General features: G+C 31.7%; 3 protein-coding genes across 5 annotated transcripts; all 3 read left to right on the forward strand.

The window, feature by feature from the left end:
• Positions 11574 to 17746, forward strand: LOC109333149 (UPF0261 protein SACE_5696). Of its 2 annotated transcripts, XM_019568468.1 has the most exons (10): positions 11574 to 11754; positions 12656 to 13327; positions 14003 to 14212; positions 14523 to 14738; positions 14852 to 15068; positions 15456 to 15703; positions 16165 to 16343; positions 16444 to 16697; positions 17318 to 17471; positions 17512 to 17746. In XM_019568468.1, the coding sequence occupies exons 1-9, from the start codon at positions 11629 to 11631 to the stop codon at positions 17467 to 17469; spliced, it is 2274 nt and encodes a 757-aa protein (XP_019424013.1). In that variant the 5' UTR covers positions 11574 to 11628; the 3' UTR covers positions 17470 to 17471; positions 17512 to 17746. The 2 variants fall into 2 exon arrangements, with proteins under 2 accessions (XP_019424013.1, XP_019424012.1); XM_019568467.1 differs by having other exon boundaries at positions 17318 to 17746.
• On the forward strand, positions 17719 to 19423 carry LOC109332455 (lysM domain-containing GPI-anchored protein 2-like). Its single transcript, XM_019567437.1, has 4 exons — positions 17719 to 17761; positions 18134 to 18327; positions 18435 to 18684; positions 19278 to 19423. The coding sequence occupies exons 1-4, from the start codon at positions 17719 to 17721 to the stop codon at positions 19421 to 19423; spliced, it is 633 nt and encodes a 210-aa protein (XP_019422982.1).
• Positions 20158 to 22359, forward strand: LOC109333518. 2 transcript variants are annotated; one of them, XM_019569043.1, is made up of 3 exons: positions 20158 to 20258; positions 21217 to 22206; positions 22238 to 22359. In XM_019569043.1, exon 2 carries the CDS (start codon positions 21241 to 21243, stop codon positions 22198 to 22200), a length of 960 nt encoding a protein of 319 aa, XP_019424588.1. In that variant the 5' UTR covers positions 20158 to 20258; positions 21217 to 21240; the 3' UTR covers positions 22201 to 22206; positions 22238 to 22359. The 2 variants fall into 2 exon arrangements, with proteins under 2 accessions (XP_019424588.1, XP_019424587.1); XM_019569042.1 differs by having other exon boundaries at positions 21217 to 22359.

Raw genomic sequence — 23576 nt, forward strand, 5'->3', positions numbered from 1 at the left:
TACCATTCGTTTGTATTACTTTTATTTAAAAAGTCAATGAAGATTAAAAATGAATGGTGGATAATGATTGTAGTGCTTCTATTTCTATTAAATGTATTAGGTAGTTTTTTGTAATACCAATGATATTCCCTCATCTTTTTCTTGTAAGGATTAATTTTTTTAGAGTGAGTGATTGTTCCTCCTAATTAGTGTCATTTTCAGAAATCGAACACTTGACTTTTAGTCTTTATGAAGATCTAGCAGAATTTTATACTAGTAGATCAATAGCTGTACAATATAATCAATAATTTTACTTACATATTTCAATAAATTATGATTTTATGAGTTGTTATTTGATAACTTATTTGAAATAACTTATTTGCTTATAAGTAGTTAGGAGTTTAATTCAAATGTGTTTGGAACCTCCAACAAATAGCTTAAAATTTAATCGTAAATTAGCTTATTTGGAAAGAAAAAAACTCCTTGTGGGCATTTCAATAATTTATGATCTTATAAGACATTTTTTAATAAGGTACTTGAAGTAACTTGTGTGCTTATACAATAAGAGTTTATTTTATATATATATATATATATATATATATATATATATATATATATATATATATATATATATATATATATATATATATATATATATATATATATATATATATATATATATATATAAAATAAACTCTTATTGTATAAGCACACAAGTTACTTCAAGTACCTTATTAAAAAATGTCTTATAAGATCATAAATTATTGAAATCTTATTAGCTCTTTACTTTCACCTTCTACTTTATAATAAGCTTTCATGTAGCTTATAAGCTTATAAGACTTAACTTTTCATTTTACACCTAACCTAGCTATAAGCTATTTACTTAACAATTATTTTCCAATTAGCTTATTATGTGTTCAAATTCCATGTATGTCATATAGATAAACTCTATAGCAAATGGCCAAATATTGAGCTTCATTTAAGCATATTGATTAAGGAATAAAAAGTAATGTATTTAATATATGAAAATTAAAAAAAATTACCGTTTAGAATAAATTTTCTAATGTCTAATTTCTCAATCAACATTTTCAATACTAATGTTAGTGAGAAACTTAGAATCTATTTAAGAGTTTGTTTTTAGAAGGCAAAGAAGAAAAAGACTTGAAAATCATGAAATCAATTGAAATATTTTATTTTGGAGTTATATGTAGTATGATGGTTAAGAGGAAGAGTTTAAAGAATAAAATGAATGAAATTGTAAGTTCGATATTCACCTATAACAAGTTTAAATAAATAAATAAAGTGTTATAATGTGATTTGACAATTAGAGAGAAGATATAAAGTGAAGAAGATTAAGAATTTGAATCTCACTCACAACAGATATTAATATATTGATAAAAAAATCTGAAACATTCTTTTTCTTTTCTTTCAAAACTTAACTAATAATAAAATGACCATTAACATTATATAATTGATTTTCATCTCAATTCCATTAGATTTTCTATCCATCAACTTTATTTGTTTTTTTTTGTTCTTAAAAAGGTTTCTCTAGTGGATAATTAACACCAATCATTGTGAAATTATGTGTTGATCATTATGAAACTACAATGCCTATAACTTTTATTGCCCCATGCTATCTCACTAGGAAAAGACACTTTCACTTTCTATCAAAAATTGGAGTAGTCATGATTACTTCCACAAACAACAACAATTGGAGTAGCTTAGTGCTTGGATTAGTTTTCTTAATGGGATTTTAGATAATTTTTAATTCATAGAACAACTTTTTCTTTCATTAAATTCATGTCAATATGACCAAAGTGAAAAGGGAAAAAGTTTTTCACAAGAAGGTCATGCTCAAGCACCTCTTGTTCCCTTATTTAGGCCTCAATGTCCATTTAGTTGTCTTCAATTTATTTCCTTTAGGGGACTATCTACTTTACTCTCTTAATATATGAATGGGTATAGGAACATAGTTTATTTGGTAAATGTTGTGGTAGGAAAAAATATATACACAAACAGTGTATGAGTTTTATATATTGTCAATCTACCATCATCATTTATGTTTAATCATTATTGACTATTCAAAAAGTAATACAAATGAATTGTTGATGATTTATTGATTGTTTATAAATACTTACACTGATAATATATAGATATTACACCACTCGGGTACCAACCCTATTTCTTTATTGAAGGCAAAGGCAAAAGCATTGAGCATTAATTAAACAAATCCAGCAACTTCTCTTATCCATTGGTTGAAAAATAAACCTTTCAATTATTTAAAGTTGAAAATCTTCTATGGACTATGGTCATTAGAATGAAAGAACATTCTCAATTTTCTTCACATAAGTTATTTTCTATAAAATGAGAAGGTGTTAAACTTTGAGAAGAATTATTGAGGGCCAATGTGGACCCACATGCTTAGAAAGTTCTATAATTCCCCAACCCACTTTCTTTATTAAACCACATAAAAACAAGTCTAAGTCATGATTATGTTTTAAGGTTCAGACAAGAGATTGCTCAAATTTTATAATATCATAGACAAAATGAGATCCTCTTGGATATTGGAATTTGGAGAAAAGAAGAAATTTTCAAAAAATTTAATTATTTAATTTAGAAATAATTAAAAATCTTCACTTTAAAAAAAGTGGTGTTATAAGATAATAAAAGTGTCTTACCATGTTATTATTTTATTTGTTTTTTGTAATATTTGCGTCTCTATAAATGGAGAGAATCCTTACTCTATTATAGAATAAGTTTGTACCTTTAAACCAACAGACATCATTCATAAAAAGAGAAATCATATATAACACGTCATATCTAGAGATAAATGTATTTTTGTTTTTTTATGCTATCATTAATGACTAAATTTTAATTAAAATTAAGTGTTTAATATGTTTGTGAAGATTTTACTGACTGTTTTCACAAACATACATATCTATGTAAGTCTTTCTCATAAGTCAGAATGCATGTCACAAATATTGTCCCTATGTTTAATTTTTTATTTAACGTAACATATTTTCATTAGCACGAAACAACATATAAGACAAGATCGGAAGGACTAATTTATGTATATCTCTTCCCATATCCACCAATAACAAGGAAAGTGGATAAAGACAAAGTAAATGCTGGCTTATCTTCCAGCAATGACACAGATCATGCATTTATAGAAAGCTTTGGAACATGAGTGTCTCTTTATCAACCACATTTTGCTTATTTGAGGGAACAATAAATGGATTACTGAGATCTATAGGGTAAAAGTAACCCAAATGAAATACATAAATACAAATTAGAACAAAATAAAGAAGGACAATAAATCAATGATACTAGGCATAAAAGGAAAAACTGCAATTTGCACAGCACCAAGAGTTCTGCAGGAGACAATAACTCATTAAGAAAGTAGGGGTCCCATGAGCATTTAGTACAAATGGAAAAGGAATGAATAAATGAATTAAATGTATATAGCAATGGTGTAGGACTGGACCCCAGACTATTCTCATCACTGACTTGACTTGAAAACGGTTCTGATTTGTAGTTTTAATTGAATGAGAAGTTGAACCGATTTGAACTGAGAAAATTCTAGTCCGACTGTGTTAAACCTTGTTGAATCAAAATAGTCCGAAAAGTGAACCAAACTGTTCACTTAAAATGATAAAAATTGGATATTACTCTAATGTTTTGTTTTATTTTAATTCAAAATAAAATGAAGATGTATTACTTTAATATGATTATACAACATTACTAATTATACAAAATTTTGCATTAATATATAAGTGTATATTTATAAATAATTATTACTTATATATAATCATCTGTCTGACCAGATAATTTAACCTGATAAACATAATATAAGACATCTTCTGATTTAATTTCAATATCGAGTTTTATAATATTAGTATATAGTTTAAGAGTTTAATATTTGTTTGTATCATTTATAATTTATGTGTACTACTATCCATCATTAAAGAGACACCAACAATTATTGCATGAGTAATAAATAATATGATATATTGACTTGCACCATAAAATCTCTTACATAGCCGATGCTATTTACTTGTAGATTAATTAACTTGAACCCTTAATATATATTTCTGCTTTGATTTTAATAATCAGTTTGGGACATGATCACTAACAATTATTCCATGAATAATATGATATATTGACATATACCATAAAATCTCTTACATAGTAGATACTATTTACTTGTAAATTAATTAATTTGAACTCTCAATATATGTTTCTACTTTGATTTTAATAATCAGTTTGGGACATGATTACCACATTAAAGAGACACCAACAATTATTGCATAAATAATGAATAATATGATGGATTGACGTATATCATAAAATCTCTTACATAATAAATTATCGGAAGATCTTTATTCATAGGTTATAACATTTTTTTCTGGGCTAAGTGAAAAAAGCATAGAAGTGAGTTTGACACTACATCTTGACCCAAAACCTTAAGACATTAGGTTTATAGGTCCATCCACTTATATGCTCTTTAACTCATCCATTTTTGCCCAATGTGAGACTTCTTCATTAACACTTGGAATACCCAACATCTCTCCCTCAAATGTGAATTCCCCTTCAAGTATTGGATACACCAGAGCTCAACTCTCTATCTACTTGCACTGTCGTTGGCTTATCCTTTCATCAACGGAACACGCCGTTTTGACCTTTTGTCAGGAAGACTTTTGACACAAAGATCATTCATAGATCTACCGATCACTTGTCGCTTCAATACTCCATTGAGCCGTCGAATCATCAGCTTTGATACCATTTGTTGGGAGATCTTCATCCATGAGTTACAACATTCCTGCATGAGCTAAGTGAAAGAAGCATAGAAGTGAGTTTAACACCACATCTTGGCCCAAAACCTTAAGACATTAGGTATGTGGGTTCATCTACTTATATACTCTTTAACTCACCTATTTTTGCCCAATGTAAATCTTCTTCATTCACACTTCGAATACCCAACACGAATGTTATTTACTCGTAAATTAATAAACTTGAACTTTCAATATATGTTTTTGCCTTGATTTTAATAATAGGTCTAGACTATACCATGTAGATTAATTAACTTGGTTGGCATGATCACCACATTATTATCTTACGTAGCTTATAATAAATAGATTTTAAGATAAACATTTTTGTCATACACATTAAAATTTATTTGACCACCTATCCTGGACGATACTAGATAGATCTTATGACCAATGGGTTTCTAGCTACCATTTTCATAAAGGCAAAAGAAAAAAAAAACAAATTGTGAATTGAAAATTATATAATTTTTTTTGGGTATAACCCAAAAGTAAATAAAAATTAAATGGTAGATCGAATTAGGATCATTTATCCTTAACCATATAATAATTTCTCGTCATTGCGAATATTAGCTTCGGCCAAACCCAATTTTAAATTTCATTTTACAAGGCAATTCATGAATACTAGCATATTGTTTTCCTCCTTGATTTTTTGCTTTTAAATATCCCTTATGGGAGAAAAGTGTTTGGTGGATTCACCTCTTTATTTCTCTTTTAAAAGATGAAAATGGAACAATAATTCACCACCAACATTTTGGCCTATATGAAGTTGATAAAGAGAGGCTAAACTACCCTAGCCTTTCATCATAAGTTGGCTTCTTTATTCAATGCTTATTGCCTTGGTATTTAATGCTAGACTCATTCTATGTAGGGTATATCCGAATCGTCTCTAATACCGAAGATGAAAATATAAAAAAACAAAAGAGAAAAATGTATGATATGACACTTTTATCATTTAGATATAATGTAATAATATTTTTATCCTTAAATGTAAAGGTAAAATCAAGAATTTATCTCTTTAATATTGAGAGGATTCTTTTCCCTCTAGTACTGGTATAGATGATGTGTGGTGTTAAAAAAATTGAGGGTCCAAATTTTTATTAGTATTTAATGGTAGGCTCATTCTATAATATGGTGGCAATAGGGTTTGGACATCACCTATAATTATGTAATGTAGGGATGTTGGTCCCACAGTGGCATTTCCATTTATACAGTGTTTGCTAATTTGTCATTATCATTAATTGCCTCCTCTTTGGAAAATGATTCTCCTACTAAATCAGTTAAGATTCTTTCCATTAATCGAAAAACAAAAAGAAATAGAACTTTTAATATTATATATGCTTATCCATTTGATTATAATTAAATTACATTTTACCATTAAAAACAATGAGAAACATACATTTACCTCTCTGTTGATGGAGATTATCATTTTTCTACTGAATCATCTTACAAATCATCCTGCCTATATGAAAGTGACATATGTCATAAAGTCATACTTTGTTTATTAAAAATTGATTTACGAATGTTATATATCACTTTCTTATAGGTATGAAGATTTAGTAGGAGAATATATCACTACTTTGTGTATTGTTATTGACACTTTTGGTACCTATTTACACTTCTTATGAATCAATTAAAATTTTGATTGGTGAGGGGGAGTGTAACTAGACATTTTTGAATGCTTAATAATAGCATTATCCTGTATTTGTAGATTGGAATGGTGAATTGAGTTTGCCACAAAGTGTAACACCTTGGTTATTAAATCAAAATATATGTCACAACATGTATTATGAGTTAATTATAATTGACCAGAAAAATACTTAATAATTAAAATTTTAATTTAAATATATTTTTTCAACTAATTACAATTGTTCATAACATGCGGAGTAACATACATTATGAAATAAAATATATGTTTTCATTAGGAAAACATAAAAAAACAACTTCATTCTAAAACGAGGTGTTACATTTTGCATCAAAACATGAAACCAAAATCAATATAGATTTTGGTTGATAAAGAGGGTATAGGGTTTCTCGATTGTTATGACCAACATCTTTTAAGTTCAAATTAAACAAGTATGAATTATCGCAATGATGTATGTTTTCCATGTTTTGCTTTGTTTGAATTATTTAAATTTTAATGGAGGAAGGGTTGATACAATTATGGCATTTTCATTTTAACCCTTCTTCTTCTTAAGCTTTTGGTTTAGTCTAGTGTTTCAAATTGTGGATCACATCACGTGATACAAGCGCAATATTGCAGTTGTGGTGAGTGCTGCAACTGCGTTATACCGTAATTGTGGTGTGATATCGAATCACTGTGATGCAACTGCATCAGACGTATTTGGACCACATCAGGCCGCAACACAACCACATTGGGCCGCATCAGACCATGTCGATGTGAAAAATATGTTTTTACTCACAATGTAATTCATACTGCAACATTCATAATCTACTTTGCAATGACCATAATTACAATAACTGCAACCACGACTACAATCGCAACTGCAATTTAAAACATTCGTTTAGTCTTGATACATGTTTGGTTTTTCAATTCTTGTAGGTGCTCACTTAGCCTTTATTTGGAAGGGTAGAAATAGAAGAGAAAGAGAGTGAGAGGAGAGAAGTTGAGGAGAAATATCTTCTTTCTCTCATTTGGTTTAGGAGAGAGTTTGAGGGAGGAGAGAAAAAAAGAAGAGGGCCCACAAAAACTCTTTCTTCTTCAAGTGAAGAGAAAATGGGAGGAGAAGAGAGACTCCAATCTATTGTACCATGTCTCAAACCATGTCCTGCACCAATAATATTGAAATAAAAAATAAAAAATAATGAACATTTAATTTTTTTAATTGACATGAAATATTTTTATTGATGTTCGGCATGATTTGAAACATAATTTGGGACAACAAATCTTTATCCAATGAAGAGTGAGGGAGAAAAATCAATTATTTCTCTTCTTTTTTTATACATCCAAACAAATCTAAAATCCATTATATTTCTCCTCTATTTCTCTCTTTTCACTCTCTTTCTCACATATTTCTTTCTTCTTATTCCTACATATTAAATCAATCAAATCTCATCAAATAACATAAAAAAAATAATTTATGTTTTTATAATTTTTCTTTTTAAATAGATGTCAACTTACAATTAAGTTGAGATACTATGAGCCATGAAAAAAATGGGACAGATGATCTCATACATCCTGCCTTTTTTAAAAAGTTTTCTAGGACAGTAGTTAATGCTGAGTTTAATTTTTTTATTTTCAATTTTCTTAATGGGTTAAGGATAGAAGAACTTAGATATGGATAAGAGTGTTGGATTCTTGAAATAAAGCTTACTATAATGTGCTAATAAACAAATAAAAGGTATCCATAATTCATTTGCAATTTTCATTCTCATCAACAAATGGATATACATTATTTGTTATCTCATGCGTTTTATTACGTCAATAAAAATATAAAATGTCAATTAAAAATATTAAACCTTTATAACTATTGTTAATTTTGCTTCTATTATTGTTGATACGGGGTATCGTATGAGACAAAATCTAGTAATAAATATATTTTATTCATCTATTCTAAGAGTTTGAGTGGATTATGCCACATTAAAGTTTCCTTAAAATATAAAAATAATTTGCTACTAAGATTATTGTTGTAGATGGGATTATGTTTGTATGGGTGGTTTATACATGAGTTGATGTTTAATTTTTGTAGCTTTAAAATTTTATGTTGTTGGGTTTATTCAAGTGTGAAGTCCCACATTGGGCAGAGAGAAGTGAAAGAGTTTATAAGAAGGAAAGACCTATGAAACTAATGCCTTAAAGTTTTAGTTCAAGTGTGAAGCCCACATGTGTATATGTTTGGTTGATCCCTTAATGATTATATTGAAAGCTAGCATTTCCAAATATTGTTAATGTAGTTCATGATTAAAGGCTAAACTTTCTGCGTCATATTGGTTTATTGAGAAACAAGAAACCAAGTAACTTTTGGTTATGGCTGCAATGTTCCTATTGAAATGGATCACCAATCTTATGTATTTTGTTAGAGATATAATTTATGTCCCAATAACGTAAGATTTTTTTATATTATCAGCATGTAATTCATCGTTTATGTATTAACAATTGATTCTTTAACAAATGTAATAACGATGATCATTTTCCTCAAAGTTATGGCTGAATATTGAATATGCATATAGGAGCTAATGCAAAAATGCACTAATAGTAAAATTGCTACATGCATGAATTGAAACTTGGTTGATAAAACTTGCTTCAAACTCAGAAACTTTTCAAACTTCACAACATTGTTCATTGGAATTACATCCTATGCATCACAATCAGAATAACCATTATGGAAGTTTTATGGCTGTTCAAAGTCTTTAAATAAGATCCATCTTATGGTATTTAAAATCACACCTTCAAGTGAAATCCAAACAATTTCTTTTCTATTTTTCTCCATTTTCTATTCTAGGAATAGTACGGAGTCGAGGGTAGGCTTGCACATACCCAAATTCGAAATTCAAAACCTGAATCCGAATCTGAACTAAATGAGATTGAAAATAAAGATATTATCCTCGAACCCGTCGGGTCTTGCATAATGTGAACCCGAAAAAAAACCAAAAATTATAAATGTAGTAAGGAAAGTATGATATTATTTTTGTTTCATTTTTCTCTAGCATTTCTATTTTCTATTATATTATTTCATTTCTTTTATGTCTGAATATCCAATAGTAGGTAAAGTAAAATTAGAAATTAAAAACAATGGACATAGAATTTTAATTTTATTACTTCGTGGCGGGCTCAGGTCAGAGTCTTTACTCTACCAAACCCGAACCCTAACCCGAAAATTAAACCCAGGTAAAACCCGAACATGAATCCAATCACATCGAATTTTTCTCGTTAAATTTGGGTTCAGTTCAGACAAGTAGCTACAGGTTTGGTTTTCATTCTCATCTATACTCTATTCCTTATTTTGGTTAACTACTTAGAATCATTATTTCTGGCTACTTGCATTCCACTTTAATTTGAAGCTTAAGTTAATGTGCACACATATGGGGATAATTATAACTTGTTAATATAGTGGAGTGAGGTCTTGATGTCCATATAGATCAAAAGGTTAATAATTTAACTCTTGTAAGATATACTTATTGAGAGAAACAATTATACATCCTGAACGAGATTACTCCCTTATTTATATGTGAAGAATATATTTCGTTATACAAAAAAAATATTAGGATAATTATTAAATGTTGGGTCAACCATATAAAATAACGTGGGTTGATAATAATATCTAGAAGAGTTTATATTGTTGGTTATCCCACTCTAATTAATTTTTTTATTAATAATGATAAGGAAAATAGTAATATTTCTTAATTTTCTAAGACTTTAATATTTATTCAATAAAAAATAATATGATTAGTCATTCACCATTTATGTGTATTATTTTTGTTTAAGAATTAATAATAATTAACACATAAAAAAAATTATTAAACTCAATTCGGACAAGTAGGTCAACCTAGAACTAAATACCTAGCTAATCTGAATTACTCATCTGACTGGTCATGTACCAAAACCGATATGAACTAGTTTGACTTGGTCAATTTAAACATAGAATTACTTACTACACTAGTTAGGTCCGTTTGGTTAGGGTAGTTCAATTTTTTTTTGAAATATAACGTCAAAACAACATCATTTTGAAAGAAATAAAATTAGGTAGTTATGTTTATCATTATTTTAGCTATATTTATTTTTTATTTGTTAACTTATATTATAACAAAATCTTAATTATTTAACTAAGTTTTTAAACTTTCTGTGCATTTTTGTTGCGATTAAAACATAAAATCTATCAAGTCTGATGACTTTCATGATGTTTATTGTAGTAAATTATTTCATATTTGTTGTTTAATTAGGTACCAGTGTAATGATAATAATTTTAAATTGAAGTATAAATTTATTAAACAATGTTAGTTAATATTATGAAATTTTAGAATTTTTAATATAAACTGAGTCAATTGGTTCAGCTAATAATCGATTGGTCCAACATCCCTACCAACTTAATAATTGGTCCAAAATTAATTTTATATTATTTTAATTTTTTGATATTTTTAAATATGCCAAACACGTTTATATTCTACTTGTTATTTATTACTTTTTTATCCCATATTTCTAATGTATATTAAATTTTGATATACAATAACAAAACAGGTAATGCCCACAAGCCTGCTCGTATAGTTTGCAATTTTTTTACGAACATGACATACAAAATTTATGTTTTTGCCTGTTTTGTCCAACAAGTTTGTCTGACATGCCTGTCGTGCATCTCTAATGCACAATGTGGGCTACCCTAATGCATAAATGATATAATGCGATTTAATGTTTCAAAAAAATGTAACGTAACATGGTTTGTTCAACTTCATATAAATATAAAAAAAATTTAAAATTTATATGCATTTGCGGACATGAGCAAAACAAGTCGAGCGACTAGTTTTCTTATCTCTAGCTACAAGCATAATGAATGAGAATCTGCTGTCCCCAACCACACATCCCTGACCAATCACGATGAAGAAAAAATTGATAAAATTATGAATATTTAATTTTTTGTAAACTAACGTGATGTAATATGATTGGTCTGGAACAAGATTTGGGACAACAGATCCTTGTCCCAAGCATGACGTATAAACAAAGAATGGTGAGTTGTAAATGTGGAAGGATGACACATGTAGTTGATGTTAATAATGTTGTCCCACACTAACACCAAACAATAGTGAATCTAGTAATTGATGAAAGACTAGTTAGAACTACAAGTTTCTTCTTCTTCTTCTTCTCTCATCAAATATGGCACAAAACAATGTTAACACTCTTCGATTTTTCTGCATCGGAACCCTCGATACCAAACTCCACGAGCTCCATTTCCTTTCCAATTCACTTCGTTCCAATCTCCATCGCTTCTCTTCCTTCAAGGTACCACTATTTTTTACTCACATTTATTCTCTTAATACTAATTTAATCTTTTGAATTACTATCTCCGAATGCGGAAATAAGGCTCCGTACATCTACCCTCCCCCGGACCCCACTAACTGGGAGCCTCCTGCACTGGGCCGCCCTTTTACCGATTTAATTATTATTATCATATGATATTTCTCAAATGCCAGTAAAAATGCAGCTGATGTGGTCACAATTGTAATCGCGATTCGATTAGGGAGACTCTAAAACTGTTATACATTGAGCGCAATTGCGGTTGCAGAATGCAATTTAAAACTCGGACTTAGAGTGATAGATAATGTGTGAGGTAAACAATATTCAAAATGTGTCTCGATTTAATTCCTGATATATGAGAGTAAGAAGGAACTCTTATTCAGGTATTTGAGTTTTTTTTTTTACTTTCTATAATATCATATTCATATATGGCATGTCAAGCTTATAATTGTTTATTTGGTAGATTCATTATATCTTATTGACTCAGTTAAAATGTTTGTAGAGCTGTTTTGTGAGAAAATAAACAAATGGAGATGATATGAAAAGGAAAATTGTAGCTTTTGATCCCTAATTTTATGGTTTTCCAAAAGCTATAACTTTTTCCAATAATTTATGCCTCATTTTTGCCCTTTAATTTGTCACTAAATTATAGTGTTTACTCCTAACCCAATATATTATATTATCTAAGTCAAGACTATAAACTACAATTTCACAGTTATAAGCTAATTTTTCCAAATGGAGCTTAAACCGCATGCTCCAAGATGAGCTAAGAATTTCTTAATATGATGAATCAATTCATGCTATCTAATGTCTTAGCAGTTTGACTTGTTAAATTCTGCATCACTGGTGTTTCTAACTGTGTTACATTCATGGAAATGGGTGACAGGTAGAGGTGGTGATTGTTGATGTATCTACGGGTCCAAAAGAGCCGGAAACTGTACAAGACTTTTCATTTATTTCCAGAAGGGATGTTCTCTCTTGCTATACTGGAGGATCAAATGAGAAGGGATCAGATTCAACCTTGCTTCTTTCAGAAGACAGAGGCAAAGCCGTTTCTGTAATGAGCGAAGCACTTGCGCAGTTTTTGAAGAAATCCCATGACGAGGATAAGGGTCTTGCTGGTGTTATTGGCATTGGGGGCAGTGGAGGAACATCCCTTTTGTCGTCACCCTTCAGGTCTCTCCCAATTGGGATCCCTAAGGTTATTGTGTCAACTGTGGCCAGTGGCCAAACTGAACCTTATGTTGGAACATCGGATTTGGTATTGTTCCCGTCAATTGTGGATATTGCTGGAGTCAACAGTGTTAGCAGGGTTATCTTATCCAATGCAGCCGCTGCTTTTGCTGGAATGGTTATTGGAAGGGTTCACAGCTTAAAGGATTCTTCTTTGCTGGAAGATAAGCCTACTGTTGGAATAACAATGTTTGGGGTTACTACTCCTTGTGTTGATGCTGTCAGAGATAGGTTGCATAAGGAAGGTTATGAGACCCTGGTTTTTCATGCAACTGGGGTTGGTGGCAAGGCTATGGAGAATTTGGTTAGAGAGGGATTTATAAAGGTATCTGGGTAGCAGCCTATAATCTATATGCGTCCAAGAATTGCATGTTTAGCTGCTGATATAGTTTTTTGCAAGCACTGGAGCTTCAGTTCTTTAAAAGCACAACATGAGATGTTCGTTATTTGGCCAATTTCATTTTGATATTTTCTGAATTTTCGAATCATAATGAATCTTTTCTTCAAACATGGATATTCTTGTTTGAACCAATTGCTAACAATTGGTTTTTATTAGTATACATGTGCCTTATGGATGTTTGGTTTTGGTTAAGCTCTGGTCCTTGTGTAATTGCAGCTTCCAATGGATTGGGCTTGTATTATATTATGCACCCCGAGGACAGGTCTTTTCCTTAATTATAACTGTAAAGGCTAAACCACTAAGCAAACTCTCTTGAGAATAATTTTTACCTGAATGTGTACAAACCATAACAAAAGACCTTCGTGGATTCTTTATTAAGTTTGGCACCTTATTCAATTTATTTTAGTTATGTGCATAAATATTTGAGTTGGGACAGCAATCGAATAACTTTCTCTCACATAATTGTATGATCCATCAGATGAATTAGGATAAGCTTTTAGAAGTCATCTGTAGTATTTTGCTTTCGTTTCAGATTCTACTTTATGTATTCCTGACTCTATTCATGTTTTTCACGCATATTCCTCTTTCAATTTTGTTTAGGGTGGTGTCATTGACATCACAACTACAGAAGTTGCAGACTACATAGTTGGAGGCGTAATGGCTTGCGATAATTCTCGCTTTGATGCCATCATTGAGAAGAAAGTCCCCCTGGTTCTGAGTGTGGGAGCATTAGATATGGTGAACTTTGGAGCTAAAGATACCATACCACAGAAGTTTCAGCAGAGAAATATATATGAGCATAATAAGCAGGTGAATACTCTATGACTAGAATGTTCTGTTTTGGTCTTTGCTTGAAAACTAATAATATTATGCCCTGATTAGTATTTTCTTTGATTTAATGTCCTACAAAAGGTTTTGTCAGTTATTTTAAGCATGTTAAAATTAACCATGTTTTTCCTGTTATCTTGTGACTTCTACCGTAGCAATGTAGTAATCGGTGATCTTATGCTGTACAATTCAAAATGCTTTACTCATTCACTGAAATTAAATATGTTTGGCATGTGTTATAACTGAGTTAATGTTTAAGCTAACATAATCAATCAACTATTTTTATTTCCAGGTTTCTCTTATGCGAACAACAGTAGACGAGAACAGAAAATTTGCTGAATTCATAGCAAATAAACTGAAATTCTCGTCGTCAAAGTTTCGTGTTTGCCTCCCAGAGAAGGGTATATCTGCTTTAGATGCGCCAGGGAAGCCTTTTTATGATCCAGAGGCAACGGGTACTCTTGTTAATGAGTTACAAAGGCTTATTCAGATGAATGATGATCGAAAGGTACTATAATTTCTCAATAGGGTAGTTTATCACTATTGGAAGGTTTAATTTTGTCGGATTTAATTTCTTTTGTTATGATGCTTTTGTGAAGTTAAAAGTTTTGTATTTTGCAGGTAAAGGTGTATCCTCACCATATTAATGACATTGAATTTGCAAATGTGTTAGTTGATGCATTCTTAGAGATTAATGAGAAAACTACTAAGGATTCTCCTCATCCACAAGTAGCCAGTTCTGAGTCTGTTGAACACTATCACGAGGATTGTGTTTCAAATGCATCAAGCATTGCAACTATTGCCTATACACCTAGTGAATTCCCAGATGCAAGACGAGGTTTTCATTTGGATTTGCGTTATGTTTTTATTCTTCACTTATATATATTTTTCAATGGTGGTTCTAGATGTGCATAAATGCAAACTTTCTAGTGGTTTTCACATGCAAATATTATGCATATTTCTTTGCAGGTTTGCCAGCAATCACAATCGCTTTTCAACGAATAATTAATTTTATATTTTTTTCCAAATTATTTGTTTTTCCCTTGTGAGTTTTAATTTTTTGTTGACCATAAAAATGTTTATTCAATGCATAGGCCTAGTAGCTTCTTTTTGTGTTAAATGTGTTGAACTGTTGCAGAATTAAGGTGCTCCCAAAATTACTTTTGGTAGAAAATGTTTTGTTCATGTCTGACTGAACAATTACCGTTTCCGTTCCTTCTGGCAGAAACTTTGGAGAAAACACAGCTAATATTGCAGCAATTGAAACAACAAATAGATAATGGAATTCCTATAATAGGAGCTGGTGCTGGGACAGGTATATCTGCCAAGTTTGAAGAAGCTGGAGGGGTTGATCTGATCGTATTGTACAACTCGGGCCGCTTCCGAATGGCTGGGAGAGGTTCACTAGCAGGGTTATTACCTTTTGCTGATGCTAATGCTATTGTGCTTGACATGGCCAATGAAGTTTTGCCAGTATGCCTTTATTTGCTTACTTGTTGCAAGAGTTCAGATTATGTTAACTTCAATGCCTCATTTTCCAATGCTTCTTATTTCAATATACTCAATTTCAAGAGTCTTTTAAAATATAGGTGATAAGCGTTAAGCGGATACACGAAATAATGAAATATCAGACATCCCCAGTATGTGCTTTTGGGGATAAAGCAGAAACCATTTTGTTGCTTGACTTCTCTGGTTCTCATATGAACTTAACTGTGAAGGTCGTCTGTAACAAATTTCCTCTAAAATTGACCTGAATGTTAAAACGTGTAAATTACTAATTCTTCAGGCCAGGTATCACCAGCTATAAAGTATTAGCCGTCAATACCTATCTTGGGTAATAGGTTTGTTTTTTTTATGTGATAATAAACGCCCTAGTGAATGTGGCACTGAATATCTTTCTCCATCATGATATCAAACATTCTGTTTGTTTTCAGGTGGTAAAGAAGGTACCAGTTCTTGCTGGTGTATGTGGAACTGATCCCTTCCGACGAATGGATTACTTCCTTAAAGAAGTGGAGTCTACTGGATTCTCCGGGGTGCAAAATTTTCCAACTGTTGGGTTATTTGATGGTAATTTTAGACAAAATCTTGAAGAGACTGGAATGGGGTATAGGTAGGTATTATCAAAATAATTTGTGAATATAACACATTAGTTGAACTGTTACGCCATATGCCTCTTACAACTCCATCTTGTTTTCCCACCAAATTATCAGCTTGGAAGTTGAGATGATCCAAAAAGCCCATAAAATGGGTCTCTTGACAACCCCGTATGCTTTCAATGAACACGAAGCTATTGAAATGGCTAAAGCTGGTGCTGATATTATAGTGGCCCATATGGGTCTCACTACAACAGGATCCATTGGTGCAAAAACCGCTGTTTCACTTGACGAAAGTGTAGTTCGTGTACAAGCTATTGCAGATGCAGCACAGAGGATCAATCCCAATGCCATTGTGCTCTGCCATGGAGGTACGCAAATCAACGGGAAGTCTTTTTGTTTATTTCTTTTGATAGCTTAAATTGTAATCCCTAGTCCATTCGTGTTAATCGGGAAATTTAGTCTGGCTATTAAGTGTAGAATTGTATGAGGACTATTTAAGAAAATGTAGTGTGAAAAAATTGGGAAATTGAGTCTGCTGATTAAATTCCACACTTCATGTCCCTTAAATTATAGGGAAGTATGAAAAATAAAAAAATTGTGCTAGGCCTATTTAAGAAAATAGATGGTGAATTTGACGCAATGATAAGGTTGTTGTTTATCAACCATGAGGTCACGAGTTCAAATCTTGGAAATAGCCTCTCCACTTGCGGAGTAAGACTGCATACATCTACCTTCCTCCGACTCCACTAAGTGGGAGCCTCGTGCATTAAGTCGCCCTTTTTAGTGTGGTTCATAGATATGTATGATATTAGTTTCTAGTTTGTGGGGGAGGGGAATCCAAACAACTTTTGGCAGCTAGAAATTGCTAAGCCTTGATATTGCAATTGAACCTCAACTTTCAATGCTCACTATTCTTAATGTCTAAAAGTAGTGGTTCGTGTTTGTCATCTTTTAGTCCAAGTTCTGAATAATGTACTGGAACTCGCAGGTCCGATAGCTGGTCCGAAAGAGGCCGAGTTCATATTAAAGAGTACCAAAGGCGTTCATGGATTTTATGGGGCTTCAAGTATGGAAAGATTACCAGTAGAACAAGCTATAACAAGTACAGTCAAACAGTACAAGTTAATTTCTCTTAATTGAGGTTTTAATGCGTCGGTACTTTATAGCGCCTGTACACGAAATTTCGAATATAGCTTCTTGTGTGTATGTCATTGCTTAGCATGTGAAGAATTTTGGGTCTACTGAGATAAATTCTTGATGCAATGAAGCAAAAGAAATGTATAATACATGTGTTTGGGTCCCTTAAATGTAGGGTGTAGTTTATAAAGAATACTTTGCAAGTGTCAAACATTGATGAGAAATAAAGGGGAGTGAAATAAGTTGTTATCCATGTATAACCTAGTTCTGGACCCTGCAATATACTGTCTAAATTGTATCTTGCATTTCAAAGGATCTTCATATACTTTCAGCCAATAGTATTTGTTGGATCAATCATGTAAATGTTTATTTGCCCGATGATGATTAAATATAGATGGTGGATGAGTAATAATGACAATATAAAAGACTCTTATATTGTTAGGGCATACTTCTTTTTCTCGTGTTAAAAATGTTTACTTTTTGTTAATTTTCTAGCCAATAGTGTGTGGCAAACCAATAAAAGACAACAAATAGTACGTAAATTGATTTTCACAATATATATATATATATATATATATATATATATTTATTGAGGAGGGATTCAGTTACTCCTCTCCATCTTAGTCATTAATTCTAGGAAAATCCAATAGTTTAAATTAATGAGTAGATTTAAACCATTTGTTTGTAGGCAACTACAGTGTGAGTCCAAACAAAGCAATCAAGGTCCCGTTCCCATGCAGGTGCAACAACGGGACGGGTCTGTCGGACCAGGTTCCGGTGTACACAATAAAGACCGGAGATACTTTGTACGACATAGCCACCACCACTTTTGCAGGGTTGGTCAAGTATCCCCAGATCCAGGTTAATATTTCACTACTTACTCATAATTATTACTTCATTTCTTTTTTTTATATTATTATAACCATGGATGCTTCTTAGTTATTAATTATAATTTGGGTGAATTATAGGAAGCAAATAATATATCTGATGCAAATACAATACAAGTTGAGGATAAGTTGTGGATCCCATTGCCATGTAGTTGTGATAAGGTTGGTGGGGTGAGTGTGGTTCATTATGGACACATTGTGGAGTTAGGAAATAGTGTTGAAGGGATTGCTGATGAATATGGAACTACACAACAAATACTTCTAACCCTTAATGGGATCATTGACCCTAAGACTCTTCAAGCTGGTCAACTTCTTGATGTTCCACTCAAAGGTACTATAAACTATTACTATATTCTTTCATGAATCGTGTAAAGTTTTTATACTGTCATATATCGTTATTTATTATTCATATTTGATTATCATTGACTCTTAAATATAAGTAATATAAATAATGATATATTAATTGTGTATAAATCTTTGTATCAATAAGACATAATACATAGATATTAAATTTTTATTCATATACCACTATATTTCTAACTTTCATACTTTAGTACCCAATAAAAACCCCTTGTTTACCGATACTTAATATCATAAAATATATGAATGCTGAAGCACATGAAAAAATTATTTATTTTGGTGTGCAAATATTATATAAATTAATTTGTATATATAATTTTTTAAAAGAAGAAAGAGATAGAAGGTGGGATATATGTGATGCAAATAGTTAGGTGAAGGAAAAAATTAAAAAAATATAAGAGTTGAATAAAATATTGGACCGAGTCAATCATGAATATAATAACTAGGATAATGCTAAGGCCTCATGAATCATCATCTAATAATGTATTAATAATTTGTTTTTTTATTAATTTATGTATGAATATGAAATTAAACTTGACTAATTTTGTTAATTATTTGTATCAGCTTGTTCTTCAAATGTAAGGAATGACTCATTGGATTACCCTTTGCTTGTTGCAAATGCTACTTACATCTACACTGCTAATAACTGCATCAAATGCATGTGTAGTGTGTTTTATATTGTCGGCAAATCATTTACCATTGACTTTTAACTATTGTTGACTCTCAAATAAAATTAATACAAATCAATAGTGAATGATGTGCTGACAGTGTAAAAATTATGCTAATTATGTTTTTTTTGTTCTTGTGATTTTTACAATTTCTTTTTGGGATTGGTATGTTAGTTCTCTATCTACCCATATATTACTTTTTTAGGAATGAAACTTTTCTCTATGCTTTTGTAAATGGGTTTAAGTCCTCATTGTACTCTATTGATATAAATTAAAAAAGATTAATTTGAGTGCTCAAGACCCAACTCCACTAACTTGGGTTAACTCAAATTTAACTACAACCAGTGTAAGTTCCAAAAAAAAATATAGATCTGATCCAATGTTCTTCTAAATTTTCATTTTTTTTATAATTAGGTATTAATAACATTTTTTTTAAAAACTTAAATCACTAGCTTTTAAAATATATCCTAAAAAATACTTTAATTTAAATATCCTATTATTATTATTCATTAATTTAGATATAATCATGATATTTGATCCACAAGGAGAACACTATCAAATAGTAATACAAACGAAACGTTGTTCTAGTAGTGCAAAGTCTCACTGGACCTATGAAAATACTAGAGTGTCAATAATTCGATTTCTGAAAGCGACACTTATGAGAAGGTATATCGTAAACCTTGAAAGTGGTACTTGTTGGACCGGGTTCAAATGAAGTCAAACCGGCCCAGCCCGAATATATCATTTCCTTGAGTAGAGAGTTCTTATTATTCTTCACTCGACTCTTTAACTTTTTTTTTTGCAGCTGAAATGAATTCAACTCTACTCTTCTTTCTCTGCTCCAAACCCATCAACGTTTTTTTGTGATTTCTCACAGGTTTTCATTTTTTCACTCCACACTTTGTTTACTATTAATTCATATTTTATTTCATTTTTTCGTGTCTTTACAAAAGATAAAGTGAATACTAGTGTCTGTTCCATTTCCCATTTTTCATTTTTTTTTGTTTTATTTCAATTATCTGCTATATCTTTTTTCATAACTATGCATTTTAATTGAAACAAAAAAAAAATGAGACAAAAGGAGGTTGAGTTCATGTGAGTTTTCTCCAATATCATGTTTTTTTGGGTCATTTCCATTGTTTAACCAACAAGGTATTAGTCTAGTAGTATAAGGCCCTGCTAGATTCCGTAGATTAACAAAAGGTCAAGGTTTCGATTCCTGGGAGCGATAATTGTTTGCCGGGGCATCTACGAACCCTGAAAGGATTAGTTTCTTATCCATAAGGTGAGGGGATACCATTGGTAGTACAAAAAGATTATTTTTTTAAATTGAAATTGGGGATTGGGTATTTGGGTTTGATGTAGAAGTATGCCTGAATTGGTAAATTATGAAAACAAGTTATTATATGAAGAAACTTGGCAAACATGTTCTTGTACTGTGTATGATATTATGATTGTGTTAATGGGTTATCAAACACATTGCATTTGGATGAGCACAAGTAAATGGTCATTTTTTGTATTGCTAACTTTGCCATTTTTATTTTGTTTTGTGATTGTGATAACTGCATATTATGCTTTCTTATAATACCAAATTGTCCCGTATTTTAGATTTCAATGTTTTATCAATAAATATGATTTATGATAGAGCATTATGGCTTTGTTTGATTCAGGTAGCCGATTTCACCTAGTTGGATTAAGGTTGGGCTCTGTTTTCTTGTATTGTTGTTTCTCAAAGTTTCTCTTTTAGTTGCATGCATAATTTGAAGATATATATATATATATATATAAACATATTTTACATTCTAATTGGCTACTATTGCGTAATTTTGTGGCAGGTACTTTATCCAGAGCAATTTGGAATGACGAGAATGACGATCTCAGCATCATGTCATTCCTGCACGATTAGATTCAGTGGCATTCTCCACAAAGCATTTGTGTCGCCATCTCCGAAGAGAAAATATGGAAAACGAGTTTTAAGAAATCTTTCTGTATGTGCCTCACCGTTAAGTTCATCAGTTAACCCTGTCATTATTCAGTCCCCCTCATCTCAGGTATTTGCTTCCAACCTTCCACTGTCGGATGCCCCACAACGCTCAGATGAATGGTTCGCCCTTCGAAGGGACAAGCTGACTACAAGCACGTTCAGTACTGCATTGGGTTTTTGGAAAGGGCGTCGCCGTCCTGAATTATGGCATGAGAAGGTATTCGCATCAGAAGCACAAATCCCGGAAGATTCTAAAAGAAATGCCATGCAATGGGGTGTGCTCAATGAAGCAGTAGCTGTAGATCAATACAAAAAGATCACAGGTCATGAGGTGAGCTCAATGGGGTTTGCAGTTCACTCAAATGAACATTTAAATTGGCTCGGTGCCTCCCCGGATGGTCTTCTTGGGTGCTTCCCTGATGGTGGCATATTGGAAGTCAAATGTCCTTATAATAAGGGCAAGCCCGAAACAGGCTTGCCATGGTCAACCATGCCTTTCTATTACATGCCTCAGGTGCAGGGCCAAATGGAGATAATGGATTACGAATGGGTTGATTTATATTGCTGGACGCCGAATGGAAGCACAATATTTCGTGTGCTTAGAGAACGTGATTATTGGAACATCCTTCATGGTATTTTACGTGAGTTTTGGTGGGAAAACGTGATTCCGGCTAGGGAAGCTCTGGCATTGGGATGTGATGAACAAGTGAAGTCGTACGAGCCGACATCTACGCACAAACGGACCGGACTAGCAATTGCGAAAAGCATAAAGTTAGCTAGTGAAGCAAAGCTTTTGTGTAGAGAAATTGCAGGTCATGTTGAATTTTATAGTTGAATAGAGTTCAAAAGTAGTAGGATAAGCAGCTACTCACTTCAACAGTGTAGTCCTTATTCTTTGTATTTTTAACATTTTAATGCTCAATTATATGTTTGATATTAACACAATTTTGGTGCTGAAGTGCAGAGGGAGATTATAAGTACACTGACTTTGACACCCTTTTGCTTCGGGAGCACATCTGATGTCCCACTTTTTGTACCATTCCATGTATCATCATATCTGGTTGGTTGTAAAATGATTATTTAAGTTAAAATTGCAATTATTATATATTTTTCTGGTTTATCATATCTCTTGACACATAGAGTGACACAAAGAAATGGGACAACAGATGTGTACCTTTTTGCTTCAATGCAAAATAACCATCAAGAAAATGTATGCACTGGAAATCGTAAGAGTTTTATATAGTCAATGCTATTAATTATTCATATTTAATTATTATTGATTCTTCAAAAAAGTAATACAATGAATGATTGATGATATAATAACTTTGTATAAATCTTTACATCGACAATGGACAGATATTATATTCTATTTATTGAACAACCTATGTGTAGGAAAAAGACATGGTCAAGACAAACATTTGTAGCCAAACAAACAAAGCATGAAAGGGGTGTGTAATTTTCATTACTTATGTAGAAGGACTTACACCATCCTTAAACATTCTTAAGTGCAGCAACATGATTCTTTGTCATACATAAACTGCTAATAGTATCTTGATGCATTCAAGGTGCCAGACATAGTCAAACAAAACTACAACAGAATAGTAACAACCAATATCCCACAAGATTTTTCATGGTACTATAAAGGGTATTTTCTCACCTTTTGGATAAAAAACTAATCTCTTCTGGGTACGTGACTTTCCTCCCAACAAGTGTCATTATCAGGAATTGAACCCTTGAACGTATAGTCTTTATAGGGATCTAGCTAGACCTTACACCACTATACCAACGATTTGTTGTTTATCCACAAAATTTGAATAGAAGGGAAAAGGGAATGAAGGGTTTATATTATAGGATTCTTGAACAAGAGATTTGTCCTTAACAAAAAGATGCATCTTGGTAGAAGTAGTAAAGATGATGTTGGGAATGCTTGAAATATGTTATTGTATTAGTCTTATATTGTCTAGTACTGGAATAGAGTAAAGTAACTATGTTATATATTGGACTGAGATCTCTTGTTATAATGTGCACCAGATATAAGCACTAAATAGAAACATCTCATGGGCAGGTGGGCCCATAGGTGTGCTAGGGTTTGTAATCGTTATTCTCTAATAATATATTGGTAGCCGCTCAGTGCTCCCGGGGACCTACGCACAATTGGTCGAACTTCGTTAACAAATTTTCTTGTTTCTTCTCTTCTAATTATTCTATGCC

This window comes from Lupinus angustifolius, chromosome LG18 (genome assembly GCF_001865875.1).
Source record: "Lupinus angustifolius cultivar Tanjil chromosome LG18, LupAngTanjil_v1.0, whole genome shotgun sequence".
Lineage (NCBI taxonomy): Eukaryota > Viridiplantae > Streptophyta > Magnoliopsida > Fabales > Fabaceae > Lupinus > Lupinus angustifolius.